The sequence below is a fragment of the Adiantum capillus-veneris genome, chromosome 11 (assembly GCF_014529385.1).
Source record: "Adiantum capillus-veneris isolate H3 chromosome 11, ASM1452938v2, whole genome shotgun sequence".
Lineage (NCBI taxonomy): Eukaryota > Viridiplantae > Streptophyta > Polypodiopsida > Polypodiales > Pteridaceae > Adiantum > Adiantum capillus-veneris.
The window spans coordinates 128,823,209-128,838,406 of NC_140941.1; the positions used below are offsets into that span (position 1 = coordinate 128,823,209).

At 42.1% G+C, this 15,198-nt stretch overlaps 1 protein-coding gene across 1 annotated transcript; it reads right to left on the bottom strand.

Moving 5' to 3' along the window:
- Positions 1-640: 640 nt before the first annotated feature.
- On the bottom strand, positions 641-4,024 carry LOC147447996 (putative pentatricopeptide repeat-containing protein At3g01580). Its single transcript, XM_086523896.1, has one exon. It carries the CDS (start codon positions 3,996-3,998, stop codon positions 1,803-1,805), a length of 2,196 nt encoding a protein of 731 aa, XP_086380022.1. The 5' UTR covers positions 3,999-4,024; the 3' UTR covers positions 641-1,802.
- Positions 4,025-15,198: the final 11,174 nt, after the last annotated feature.

Sequence of the window (15,198 nt, forward strand, 5' to 3'; positions counted from 1 at the left end):
ATCGTAGAATAGTATTTTGCAGGGCCTCTGCGCTCCCGACTGTAGCATAGACCCTATCACCAAAAGAATCCCGCCATTCTTTTTCATTGATAAGGTTTGTTGGAGATGGCATAAAACGGTATTAAACCATACACGAACAAAGGAGACTTTTAAGTTGGAAAGCCATCTCCCGCAATAGTTCAAGGATTCTCTTAATTGTTAACTTTAAGAAATCAAGGAGAAAATAAAAAACTTATAATCATTTCTGAATACGGAATTTGTAATGAAACAAAAAAAGAAAGTTAAAGAAGATTGAGAGTCTCAAGCCAAGAGATTGAGGCTACAGCAAAAGAATCAACGCAATAAGGTAAAACTAGTTCATTTTTCAAATTGGTATCTTTAAATTTCTTAAGTTTTATAGTCTCTGTTTGTATTCACCTCGGGCCATAGTTCAACCAGACTATAACATGTTCTTGTTGGAAGGTCAAGAAAGTCAAGAAGTAAGGCATTGATGATTCTTGTAGAGTTCTACTTTGAACAAGGATGATGTTCAGGGACTACGGACAAAGTTGGAATCAATGGGACAGGTTACCACCAACAACTATTCAAGATCATAAACAAAAACCTAAAGCACTCAAGAGTAAAGGGCCCTTTCTACCTAAGTCATCAAGATAAAGCTTATAATTAATTTCAAGTTCATGGAGATACTTGAAGAGCCTTTTCACATCAATGACATATATCTTGTTAAGAAGAAAGACCTCAAGTTTTAACTGTTTTAACAATTGTTCTTTGACTATAGGACTTTGGAGAAGGCAATGATAAAATTCTATGACTCCTTACTCAAGTGTATGGGCTAGCCATTTTTGTGATTAAATCAGATGAAATTGCTTATAAAGCTATTCAACTTAACCAATCTATCAATTTGTCCAAGCAACAAATCAAATATAAGAGCAAACAAGAGTGGACCACGTGGACACCCTCGTCTTATGAATTTCTAGAGATCAAAAGTTTTGTGTGTAATATCCATTTATGCGCTCTTTGAGTGACACATTTGTTTATATACTATGGAGCCCACTCTTAGTTGCTTGAAGCTACTTAGCATCGACAAGTTTGCAACACGTTTGTCAATCACCCTACCTCAAGTGTGAATGCCACTGGGAATGCATCCCAGTAAGCATTCATTCAAGATGCAAAGAACCACTTGGTAGAAGTGAAATCAACGACCAACTAGTAGAGCATCGAAGTAAATCAAAATTTGAAATTGGCTAACATCAACCACCACCATTATCCCAACACCCCAAGCCTGAAGTCTTTCCACTCCATATCACAGCTATATCATCTGTCTCACTGTAGGTGGCTTATTTATTTTACAGATTTGAAGGAGGACTTAAGCTTGGAATCAAAGTGCCCCTTTAGCTACCTCCCACTATTCCATACAATATTCTTATGACTCCATGATTCTCCACTTGAATTGCCAAACAGTCAACATATTGTACCCATCTTCGGACATACGATGGCCTCAGCTGCTCAAGCCCATTTCTTGCAGCAGCTATCATAAACATTAAGTTATACAGGTTGTTTGAGCACTTTAAAGAGTTCATTGCTCGGCGACCTTGTTTTGTAAAGCGCTCTCTTGTTGATTGGGCAAAGTCTCCCTACAAACGTTCAACTAAATTACTAAGTTTCTCGTGCTGTCAAGGCATCACAGATGAACTATGTACTCTGCATCTCCTCCAAATATCAAGAAACGCTTCCAAAAAAATTGCCAGAGCTTCAGAATGTGAGAAATCAAAATGATGTAAGCTCTGCCTTTGAGCCATCACTCATCCACTAGTTCCAACTTCTGCATATATGTTTGACATCAATATGAATGCAGTCATTTCTTTGGGTTGCAAACCCGAGGCATTTTTGAATGCCACCTCTGCAAGCTCTGAGTTGGCATGCTTGTTGCAAGAACCTAGCAAACCCAGCCAAATGGTGGAATTAACTTGCATTGGCATCTGCCCTAATATGTTTTCTACCTTTTCAAAATTCCCAGCTCGACCCAATAAATCAACTAATATACCATAGTGCTTAGCATTAGCTGTGATGTTGAAATCCCTCTTCATAGACAGAAAAATCTCAAGAGCCTCGTCAACCAGACCACTATAGTTACATGCTGAAAGAGCAGAAGCAAAAGCAACATTGTCTGGTTTACCAATTGCCATACTCAACATCTCGAAGACAGCCAGGCTGTCAAAGGAGTTCCCTTCTTCTGCATGACCAGTGATACATGAAGTCCACAATACAGAATCAGGCTGCGGAAGTGCCTCAAAAAGCTCTTCCCCACTCGTCATCATTGCACAGCCCCTGTATGCATGAATGAGTGTTGCAGAGACAGATGGATCTGTGTCGACTTCATTAGAGACAAGCTCAAAGTATACATGCGTACATGTCTCCAAGCTTCCCATTAGACAGCAAGCCTGCAGAACACAAACATAAACAGCATCATTCAAAGTTAAATGATAATTTTTCATCTGTCTATACAGACATAATGCTTCATCTCCCCGACCATCCTCAACGTATGCTGACAGCATGGCACCACAAGAGACTATATCAGGTTGATTCAAAAATGTGAACACCTCTTCTGCCTCCAACACTGCTCTGCACTTGCCATAAAATTTCAAAAGCGCATTACTCACATTAAGACAAAATGCAAGGCCATCTCTGCAAGCATCAGCATGAACTGCCTTTCCTATGTCTAGAGCCATTGCTCTTTCATCTACCGTGAGGATTTCTGCCATTTCTACAATGGTGGTACATGCTTGAATGGACATTATATATGCCACTTGGTCTGGGGTGATCCCCTCTTCTTGCATTTTTCTAAAAATTTGTAAAGCCCTTTCTCCCTGTCCATATTCAACACAAGCTGAAAGCACTGCAGTCCATGTCACAACATCTGGCCTGGATAGTGTGCTAAGCAAACTTTGCGCTTCCTGGATCATCCCACATTTACTGTAAACATTTACAAGGCTCTTGGCAATAAAGGGACTATGCAACATCGCCCTCTTCCGTGCAGCAGCATGCAAGGTCCGCCCGATCTCTAGACATTGTTCTTTGATAAGCCCTCTTACTTGGCAGCCAACGTTTTCCCCTTTTGCAAGAGTGCTACAAGCTCGAAGAACTAATGTCAGAGTCCGAGCATCAGGATTAGCACCTTCATGCTGCATTTGTCTATACAATTGCAAAGCTCTGTGACCTTCACCTTGCTCAACATAAGCTGAAAGCAAAGCATTCCATGAAACTGTGTCCCGTAGAAGCAAGTCACTAAACACTACCTCTGCTTCTTTTAAATCCCCACACTTCCCGTACATGCTAACAAGGGTATTACCAACCCTGGTCTCAAATGCACATCCCCTTGTCCGTGCCTCTGCATGGAGTTTCCTGCCATGCTCCAAATTAGGTATGCTACCACATGCTTTAAGTAGACTGACAAAAGTACATGTATCAGGATGTAGGTCATCCTCCTGCATGCATGCATACATCTCAAGTGCTTCAGCTCCATAGCCTGCATCTGCATAAGCAGAGATGATGGCTGTCCAGGAGACAACAGAACGAAAGGGAAGGGAGCGTAATAGGACTACTGCATCACCAACAGCCCCACACTTTGCAAGGGTACGGACCAAGTGATGGCCGAGCAAGCCAGTCAAGTTCACAGAATGAGCACGAATGTGTGAATGTACCTGGTTGGCAAAAGGGAGAGACCTGCAAGTGCCACAAGCTTTGAGGAAAGCGATGTAGGTGTGGATGGAGGGAGGGGAAGGTAAATCAAAGAGTAGAGCTATGGCCTGCTGTAGGTGCCCGCCGATGAAAAGTTCGTGAAGAAGAAGATCTTCTTTGCTAATAGAAGAACGTCTCTGCTGCTGGGGGAGGGGGAGGGGGAGGGAGCAGGAGCCCGGCTTAACTCGTCGACTGCAATATGCTGCAATATTACGTCTGCAAATGCTGTGGTTATACCACGTCTGACCTGGCGCGAGCATGCGGAAATCCTGTACTGGGCCAATAATGCCCAAATGCCATCGATTGTGTGCCCGATATTCAACCCAGGGCACTATAGAGAACTTTCACACGAGAAGCCTAGAGTCGTGTTGCTTAAAGCTTTGCTCCGAAGTCTTTGTGCAAACGCTGCCTTTCAAGCACAACTCTACTATTTTTTGCAGAGTTTCCTCAAGGAGAGCTTTGTTTCAAAGAATAGACGAGCATCATAAAGCTCCTGCAACCTTGCCGAGAAAAAAAGCCAAATCGGTTGACAATAGCAGAACTCTGCCCCCCCCAGAGTGTGTGATACCTACCTAAGGTTGGTTACACATATGCTCGACACTCGCTATCCTTCTTAACAACAGTCAATTAGAATCGAAGAAGCAAAAAATGGGTGACATGAGGATACACACGGCCATTCTTCATGAGCACCTTATCCGACCTAGCTTCCACAGCTCTTCTCCGTTGCCCATATTTGGCAACACCTTCATTCTTATTTCTCCAACCAATCAAGACACTATTAGATAGCTTTTCTCAAATAAAAATCTGTCAATGTGTAATATCTCAAAGAGCTTGGCGCCCGCCATTGATAAATTGGGTGTTATATTTTAGGCACCCCCTTTTTTGCTTATGGTAGTGTGTAAACACCCAAAGGTGCTACCATGTATATGTGTGTAAACACCCAAAGGTGTTACCATATATATGTGATAGTGATATGTGTGAACACACTTAGGAAATTTTTTCCCTCACTAGGAGGTTCTTTCCCCCGTGCATTTTATAAACACCCATCATTCTAGAGATAACTTATCTTTCTATTGTGCACTAAGTAATATACTCTTTGTTGTGTGCTTTGAGCTTCTTCATCTTCTCCAAGCTATGTGTGCTTCCTTGCAATCCTGGAATGCGTTGGTCACTAGTGACAGCATTTTCAAGTTGGTCAGTTAGAGTTAGTTCAGATCAAGCAAGCAGAATCAGCTAGAGACTTTAGATATCCGAGCAGACAAGACTTAAATGAAGGAAGAGATTGGAACTGAAATGGAAACTGGAATAAGATGAACTAGATGTATTCATATCAATATAACTGAAGTACAACAGTGTGAGCCAAAGTTTGCTCTAGGCTTAATGACAAAAGAGTACAAGTGCACAATGACCTTCAAGACACTAGACTACGTGATAGTGGTAAAAGGTAACCCACAAAATGAATAGTGGGTCCTATTTATAGCCGTCGAACTAATTGTCCACTATGCAATTACCATAGTAACTGCCTCGATAATTACCATTTCAGCTACCAGTCTGAGTTCCCGTTTGGAGGTTGTTCCCACCGTCTACATTTACTTCCCCCTTTTCTTTGTATTTTGGAATATTTCCAAAATTTCAATGAAGTTTTTAATTAATCCAATATGAATTAAGCACTCTCATTCCACCTAACTGTCTTCCTTTTATCTGGAGTCTTCTACTTTGTGGGTTTCTAGATAACCCGTGATGGAGCACTGGAGTCCCCTTGAGCTTTGTTGTCCCGTGGATTGTTATGTGCCCTGATGGGTTTTTTATTGATCGTAATTAGATTGAGTGTGATCCCTATGATGTTGTTGATTCCGAGCCTCCCCAGCCCATTTGTCTGTGTTGGTCTAGTGCCCACACATTGCTAATCCTGGTGTTGGAGGTTGGTCATTATCATCATCGTCGTCACATCAGTGTGATGACTCCCATCGGCTCCATCCTCTTGGTCCTAATCTTCGTCTTCAACCTCATTGTCTTCATCTGGTTCGTGGTTCTTCAACTAATTAATCGATGCCGACTAGAGTCGTTGTGTATTCCCTAGCTTTTTCTTCCAAATCAATCTTCATGAAGTCCAACAGATGTTGTAAATCTTCCATATTCACAATGAGGTTTCCTTCAGCATCAGAAACGTTAACCAAAGATTGGTCGATATATTTTTCTACAATAGCCTTCTTTAGGATAGTATGTGTCATAAAATCTAATTTCTAATATCTAACCAACCCAAATGATTTTCTCATATTAAACTGATCATTTAATGTGGGAGAATAAACGGGAACAAGGGTTAAGATATAGATATGTGCTTATAGATCTATCTCAACACGGGGCCAATGGTAAAGGGGCCCAAATGAGAGTTGGTCTATCAAAGAGCAAGGCTAACCAATGGAGCATAAGACCTTATGGTTAGCTTCATTGAAGACCTCAAATAATGTGTGTAAAAGTTCTTTGACCTTAGGTAAGCTAGGGCTGAGCTTGAGGCGGGAAGCCGACCCAGCTCGAGGTGCTTGTCTTGCTTGTCATGCTTGATGACTGAGGTGCTTGAGGTGCTTGATGATTGAGGTGCTTGATGATGCTAGGGTTGCACTTGAGGTGAGAACCCAGCCCAAGCTTAAAGTGCTTAAGGGCCAAGTTTGTGGTGGGAACTGGGCCTATGCATGAGGGGCTTGAGGTGTCAAAAGGTCAAGATTCAATCCCTACAAGGAAGGGGTGAGCCCTACAAGAGGGGGGAGGAGAGAGAACACTGACACACTCACACAAGGCATGCATGGTACAAAGAAAGCAAAAGGGACACTTGTCAAGTTCCTCCTCATGTTGCCCTCATGGTGTGCCTAAAGCCTATTGGTTGGCCACCCAAGGGGTCCAATGATGATTTAGGAGACTTAATTAATTGATCTTGCATTTATCAAGTCCTCTCTCTCAAAGGGGAAAGGGGGACACTTGTCCCAAGTCTACCCTTGCTGCTTGTAATGCCTTCACTAGGCCTGGAGGGGTCCAATGAGCTTCAAGCATGAGCTACAAGGGGGGGTCGACCAAGCAAGCTAGGGGGTTGCTTAGGGGGTATACTCACCCAGACACACTCACAAACACTCTCATTGTGTGCTATGCAAAGTGCAAGAGTTCCCTCTCCTTCTCTAAGCAAGTAGAGCTTGAGATCCTACACCAATACTCTTGGCTATGGAGTGCAAATCCAACCAAGATCCATGCTTCAATGCTTAATCTTGCCGTCTCCTTCTTCTTCATTACTATGATATTATGTATGCTAGCAAGAAGAGTTATGATAAGTGAGAAACTAGTTCTTTCTCCTATGAAATGTTTCTTATTCCTCTTCCCTACCCTCATTCCCTGCTAGCTCTCTCCACCTTCAAAGGTGTTTGAGGTCTTGAGACTGAGGCTTGGGATAGTTAAAGCTTTCTTCAAGTTTATGTTATGCTTGTGATGCATGAAGCTTTCCATTTTCATTGCATCACCTAGGTCACAAGGAACACAAAGATTGTATTGTAAAAAGTCTCTCTTAATGGGAGAAATCATAATACAAATGCCTATTGGAGGGGGGACCGGCTCCACATAAATCCGGTCCTCAACTGTTGTCATGTTCTCTAAATTCTCTCTCTTGCAAAATTATTGTTCATGCCAAGTTAACTAATTGCTATGATAATGTTGCTATCTTCAATTACGTTCACAAAGTTATTTCTCAAAAGTACTCTCATTAGTTAAATAGGCCAATTCCATTACATTGGTATTAGAGCATTTGGTTTCTCTTTTCTTGCTTAAGAAGAGAGGTCCTTAAGTAGCCTGTAAATGGTTGATGTTGTTAATTATATTAGAGTAAGTGAAACTGGGATCTATTATCGGTTTTGTTGAGCCCACTATGTGGAATATGGTGCACACCTCAGAAGATTTGGACTTAATAATGGAGTCTTTTTAGACTTGCCTATGGCTTTACCATTATTGAGCCATAAGAAGTACAAAAGGAGCTACCCCTCGGCAACTCTGCTATGTTAGACCTACTCCTCTACTCTCTATAATTAACCACTTCGAGCCATGGGTGTAGATACTTAAGAGCCGATTTTCAAAGGCTAAGAGGAGTGGCAACTAAGGTTTTGAATATCCAAAGCATATACTAAGTACATACATAAATTTTGTTAACATGGCTGACAATAATCAAGAGAGTAGAATAAACATTGATAGCTTTGATTTTGCACATGAAGGTGTTAATGATGATGCTCCCATGTTTGTGACTTGTCTCGTCACTAGGTTGCAGCAAGCTATGTGCAACCCTGCTTGGCAAGCGGAAGTTACTCAACAACTTTGTGCTTATGGAATTTCCCTTCCTCTCCAAGAGGAGAGAGAGCTTAGGAGGCCTCTTGAAGAGACCCCCAAAATAAGACTCTCTCCCATTCAAGAGGAGGAATCCAAAGAGCAAGAAAGCAATGAAAGTTTAAGTTCCTCTAAAGATGTGGCTCCACAAAGACGGCGGTCTAGACGATCGCCCACTCCTCCCAAGAGGAAAAGATCAACACATAGTCCTTATCCTCGTCACTCTGAAATGGAAGAGAGGAAACAAAGGAAGAAAAGGGCTAGGAAGAGGTCACCCTCTTCTCCTTCTTCTTCACCTTCCTCCTCTTCCAATGAAAGCTATGGCTATTCTCCTAGAGAATACAAGAGGGGAGGACATCACAAATCATTTCCTGCATGGAGAAGGTCACAAAAGCTAAAGAAGTTCAAGGAGGGAAGAAAGAGTATCTCTTTTCTCACCTATGATGGCACCTTTGGTGCTACCAACAAAGTGTTGGCCTTCATCCAACAATTTGATGCGGCCTTTGGAGACGAGGGCTTCACAGAGTCCTCCAAGCTACGCCATGCAGCTATGCACTTCCAAAAATCAGCTCGTCAATGGTGGGCTAGCCTTCGTGGCAATGATGAAGCCCCAAAGACATGAAAAACCTTGCAAGCGATGCAAACAACAAAGTGCTTACCGAAATTTGCACCTTGAAGCTTCTCTCTCATGAGTCTATCCACAAGTATGTAGAAAAGTTTTGGGATTTACATCTCAAGGCTACTGTCTTTCAAAAGATAGACTTTAACGAGCAAAGGCAATAATTATGTGCAGAATTACTTGAAGAGATGGCCAAATACATCAACTCTCAACGGCCTGGTACTATTAGCGATGTAATCCATCACACCATGGTTACTTCACGCATCAATTGCCATCAAGGGGCTAGACGTAATATCAAGCCCATGGAAAACAAAGACAAAAATGATCCAAAGGGGAAAATCAATGTTCAAAATGCTTCCCAAGACACTTCCAACAACAACAACAACAATCAGTCCAAGGAGAAGGGAGTTTACAAAGGTTAAAAAAAACTCTCACCTAAAGAGCTTAAAGCTTTTCGCAAGGACCATAAGTGTTTCAAGTGTGGGGAGCAAGGACATGGCTATCGTTCTTGCCCCAGGAAGAATACTTGCAATGAGACTCCTAGGTCTTCCACCAGCGAAGCTCCAAAAGAGGATGCTCATTGCAAAGGATCATCACTTTCCTATGCTTTGGGACAAGTAAGAGAGCATGATGCCTTCATCTTGTTTGACCTTGGCTCTACTCACAACTTCATATCAACGGAGTTGGCCACCAAGTTGGGCATTCAAGCTTTTGAGATGCAGCTTTCAAGGGATAGCAAGCCTCTGTTACTCCCTTGATTGGGAAGTTGAGGCTTCATGTCCAAAGCTATGTCGACAAAGAAGACTTCTTCATCTCTCCTCTCCAACATGAGGATGCTATCCTAGGGGCACCATGGTTTGATCGCATGGCTACCAACATGAAGTTCCCTGAAAGGAGAATCTACTTTACCTACAGGGGAAAGAACATGTATATAGATGCTAGTGAGAGTGATCGCACTATTCCACTTGTAAATCCTCTTGCTTTTGATAAGTCAATGAAGAGCTCAGTTTTTGCGTACATGATTTTTGTCAAAGAGTCTCTACAAGATCCTAATGTTTCAGCAAATGTAAATGATAGGATTCCTATTGTAGTCTTGATTAGACTCTTTTAGAAAATTAGACAAGTCTACAATCTTGATTCCTATCATTCAGACAAAGAGTCTCTACAAGATCCTAATGTTTCAGACAAATGTAAATGCCTACAATAATATTGTACATACTTCTACGGGAAAAGCACCTTTTGAGATCATTGAGGGAAGACCTAAAAGTTCCTTGCTACTCAAAGAACATGGGAAGATCTTCGCCTCCGATGAGTATAGCCGTGACCTACAAGAATCTTTTCAAAAGATTAAGGAGACTATATCCATCTCTCAACATGAAAGGGCATGGGGACTGAACATGATAATCTCCACCTAGCCATGCCCTATATAGGCCCTTGGCCTGCTAAATATAGGGACCCCCTTGACTGCATGTCCATCCTGGCCCTTGGCCGTGATTGGTCCTACCCTTGTCCTGACATTACTCCGCCCTTGGAGAAGCGTTTTCATCCGCGAAAACACAAGTGATGGTATCTTCATAATAACACTAATGTCTTCTACCGTAACATCCCTCATGGATCCAACGGTTCATGGGAGCGAAACCCGGGTCCCGGGTCCGGGTCAGTAGGAGGTTCAATGAAACCAAGAGTAACATCTTGATTTTCTACATTGTTGTCCATTTGTAACCATCTGATGGTACCGGTTCTTATCCAAACATGGTGTGTAGACTCCATTAAGAACGCTCATGAGCATGGTAAACGAGTTTATCACAACAAAGATATACCAAAAAGAGTACCTCTTGTCACTTTCCATGAAAGTAACTTGCTGACATAACTCATCAGCCAAGTTTAAGTCCTTGACTTGTTCCCAATTTTCATCATCAGTAAACAACCCCACCCTAACGAGTGTTCAAGGTTGAGAAACTGACTTATACATGAAGAGACTACCTAGTCGCAACATGCGTTAACTGATAGTAAGTAAACTCCAAGAAGAGCAATAAATGCTTATTAATTGGATTGCTTGGTGGTAATGTACACACTTTGCATATCCTTTTAGCCCAAGGTTACACTTTGTAATTTGCCAATCCCCTTGGATACTAACAATACTAAGGTGTGTTTCACCCACGGTTTACAAACAGTCTTCCCAGAAGACTAGTAAACGAGGAGTCACAATAGCGTATAACATTGTTGAGGAATCAACAATGTCCGGAATAACCGTTGTGGTTAACTTGAAAAATCCACAAACACCCAAACCGAGCCATGATCTCTATTAGTGATTAGTAGACCCAAAAGTAATCTCATAGAGATAGTGCACATAGAGTGCAAAATGCTTCATAAGCAACAACCTGAGGAATATGCATGCCTTTGCTAAACACTAGGGCCCATAACACCTAGTGTGCATGCATTTAGCAAAAAACAGATCCGAACCTGTATATCCATGGTGATCCTCACCAATACTTATGGAAAATGTGATGCTCCTAGCACACATTAAAAAGGAATGTAAATAGGTCTGAAAAGAAACTAAATACTTTCAGTTGCAATCTTGTGCCAGCCTTGTGGAAATGTCTGAACCATAATAGAAGATGAAACATGGATCACTTCTAGGTACAAACAATGAAACTTTTTCATTAACAACTTAGAGCCTTGCTATATGGATAAACAACCATCTCTAATGCTGTTTAGTAGTACTTGTACGTGAACAAGTCATTCTAAGTATCAGACAATTTTTGGCCACTAAAATTGCTCCTGATACGTCGTGCTGAAAATGGTCTAGAAAACAGATTTGACCAACACCTAGTTGAACTTTGTCGTGACACATAATTAAAATAATGGCGCCAGTGTCAGTCCAGAGACTTATATTCTCCACATGTGGAATATGTCTCATGTGAGGATGTATAAAAAAGAACATCCGTCAAGTACAAGATGTACTTGTGTGTGGAGGTAACTCGAAACACTCTACAACAAGAGTGAGAGGGGCCCTCATTCATTGCTCCACACTGGCTAAACCGGACTCCTTGAGTTCATAGACCATGTTGTATCCCATGTGACAACATGTGCCAAATTGAACCCTACAAGTAGGTTCGTAACAGCATAAGGCAGAAAGATTAGATTGGACACTTGGCCCAAAATACTTTGTGCCGACATGCCCTTGGCATGTCTCTGTAACATTCAAGCGTACTTATACGTCTTGAAAAACCAAGCAAATCATACTAAAAATGGAATAACACCAAATCAATAGATGCATACCTGGAGATTTGAACGTAATGTTCACTTACCCGTATTCAAATGGAGAGGAGCATGTCCCGTACCTGAAAAAACAAATAGCATTGCACTGGGAACCCTGGGTGTTGCCTGTGCAATCCAAGCCCTTGGATTTAGAAGCTACGTAGTCAAACCCCTTGGTAAGACTCCTTGTAGAAACTGCTCAACTAGCAGATAACGGTAACCAACATAGTCAACCGTGTACAGAATGATTGGAGTAAACGTGAAAAGTGTGTTCGTCCGCTACCGTGTGGTGGATTGCGGAATTATTTCCTTGAAAGTATAACTAGGAGAGATCAACTCTGATCCTCAATGCAGATCAAACTGTGATCCTTAATGTCTATGGGGTCTTACCCCAAAACAGTATGTTCATAGACACTCCATAGTGCTACAGAGAGAGCAGGAGACCCACACAAGTGAACTGCCGAGCTCTTATGGATAGCCATGCTGTCACAACTGATTGCTGCTTCTATACTTTCTTGTAGAGATCAGCTGCTGTGAGTTGAAGATGATCAAAAACTCAACTTGAGTGTCGCACTGAAAACATGTAGTGCAAAGATGATACCCTAAACATCTGTAATGACAAGACTCTTGCTTGTCCATTAACGTCGATCTGTACTTCCTTGGGTAGATCTTGAAAACAATCACCCAAAGAATGCGAATAGTTGGGTCTTACCCTTGGACTGACAATTGCTCGTAGCCTGTTTGGATCATAGCCCTTATTCAAAATAATGTGCGATCGATGAATCGATGAAGACTAATTTGAGTAGCATCTTAGCCACATGCTAGCTGTGAGTTAGAGCACCTCGACGCAAGCTGACTCACGAGCAAAACATGTATGAAAAGCTTCTTAGAAGATTTTCAGTTTTTCCTTAGAGAGAGAGATTGAGAACGAAAAGAAGAGCATGCTGGGCTGAGGAACTTTCCTTAAATTGCTAGTATGTGTGTGCCCAAAATGTGTGCTCTTAGACATCTTATGCCTGACTGGCAGCTTATCCTATAAGCATGCAACAATCTGCCTGTATAATGTTGTCATCGAGAGAGGAAAGATAAAAAACAAGCCACTTGCCCCACTTACCATGTATGGGGTCGTGACTTTAGGACGACTTAGCATTGGCACTTTGCCCATATAATAAGTCCTTGATTTAGGTTCCTTGTAGTGTTGGTGTGTGTTGATAGCAACAACAAGCATAGTAAACAATCCATCCTTAGTCTGTCCTTGTAGTGTTGGTGTGTGTTGATAGCAACCAACAAGCATAGTAAACAATCCATCCTTAGTCTGTCCTTGACAGAGTTGCAAGTGTGATAGCGGAAGCGTAATGCATGAAATGGTAGAATTAAACTCCACCTCACTAGCATGCCTTGCATGCGGAATTGTAAGCCCTTGTGGAGGGTGATGGCCTCAAACGTAAGAACCAAAACCATAAGTGCCTTGCACATTTTAGACTGGTAGGGATTTTGTGAGTTTATATTCCCTATTTTGTAAGTTCCCCAAAGCCGTGCTTCTTCTAAAATTTCCAAAGCACTTTGCTTTGCACAATGACAGTAATTGCCAAGTAAAGTGTAAACAGGGAAAAACAAGAAAAACTTAAACTTGGCTAACCTAGTCGTTGTTGCTGCAACCAGTTGTCATGAAATTTGGAAGGAAAAACTCATTCCAAAATGGCTTATAGCCATATCTACACAGACACCGTCGTATATCCTATACACCCATCTGGTACATAATGAAATGACCTGCAATATGAAATAACCTGCAAACACATTTCCTATTCCTTCCCGATTTTGGATGCTTAAAGTAGATGCCAAACGGGAGAAGCCACAATGCAAGATCCCTAAATTGAAGCCTTGCTTCACCAAAATCTGTTAGTTGTAATAGCCAGCTAATGTGGCTATTGACATACAGAGAGCATGAGAAAAAGAATCGACCTTGTCGAGCAATTTCAATTGGAATGAACTAATACTGTGTGGAAAACATCAGCTCTAGCAGCTGCTGGAAATAGTGACAAGGAGTCGTCCATGCCGAGCAACTTGCCCCTTGCATCAAGTCGAGCAACTGGATGTGCTAATCTCCTTGAGAGTCCAAAACACTACAAATTGGCTATGGAGTTGCATCAAATTGAACCGCTGAGAAACCGCGCTGCGGAGCAAGGCGGTTGGTACTCAAGCCATGCTTGATTCCAATCGTTAAACCAATTAAATTTTTGGTGCATACAGTAATTTTCACAAGCCATGATTGTGCTTTGCGTGCCTAAAGTGTATGCACGTCTATTACATATCATAGCTTTCAAGCAGATGCTCAATAAACAAAAATCAACTCCGTACCTCATTAAGTACACCTGCCGACAAATCTCCCCGACTCGAAAATCGAATCTGGTATCGAGGAGAAATTGCAAATATTATGAAATCAGTAACACAACCTTGGACTACACAAGCCTTGCTCATTAACACCCTTGTACGGAGCCTTGCTCCCTGGATTACATGCTTGCTGGAGCTTGGTACTTGCCCCAACTTTTCCAAAGTTTCTCGGACTAGCCTTGTAGTCGTACCCCCATCTATTGAGTTGTCCAGAGATGTCCTATTTCCACAAAGCTTCCAAATTTTTCATGCTTCTACTGCGGAGATGTCCTACTTCCGCAAAGCTTCCAAATTTTCCATTCTTCTACTGCTTCCCTTGAACTCAATGTTGAGTACATGACTATTGCTTTCCTCTACTGAAAATTCTTTTCTCCTTGAGAGCTCAAGAAGCCCTTGCATGAAGCCTTGAGGAAAGTCTCCATGCTACTACAAAATTTTGAGATGTAAGTTCGGATGGTCGTCGACACCACGCACCCTACATGTGCTCCATGTCGGCACTTTGTAGGCTTCCCATGTTCGACTGCTATCGCTGTGGGATAGGCCCCTTAAGGCCTTGGACACCCTTTTGACTATGGGCGGACACCAAATGGAAAAATGAAAAAAGAATAAAAATAAAAAGCAGGAAGCAGCGATGGCGTGCTCTGTCTGCAGCGTCGTTGAGAGAGGGACATAGTATATTGCATGTTGCCTCTCGAGCTTTGGCCAGGTGACGAGTTTTTCTCCCATGGTCTCTACGACCTCGTTGATAGAAGTTGCAGGTAATTTCTTTGAGGTCGGCTCTTGACCTCCCTTTCGACACGGGCTGCTGCCCACAGTCTTTGAGGTCGGCTCTTGAC

What these genes read in the sequence shown, in the direction of transcription:
- LOC147447996 (XM_086523896.1), bottom strand. Translation starts at nt 3,998, where the DNA reads ATGCTCGCGCCAGGTCAGACGTGGTATAACCACAGCATTTGCAGACGT.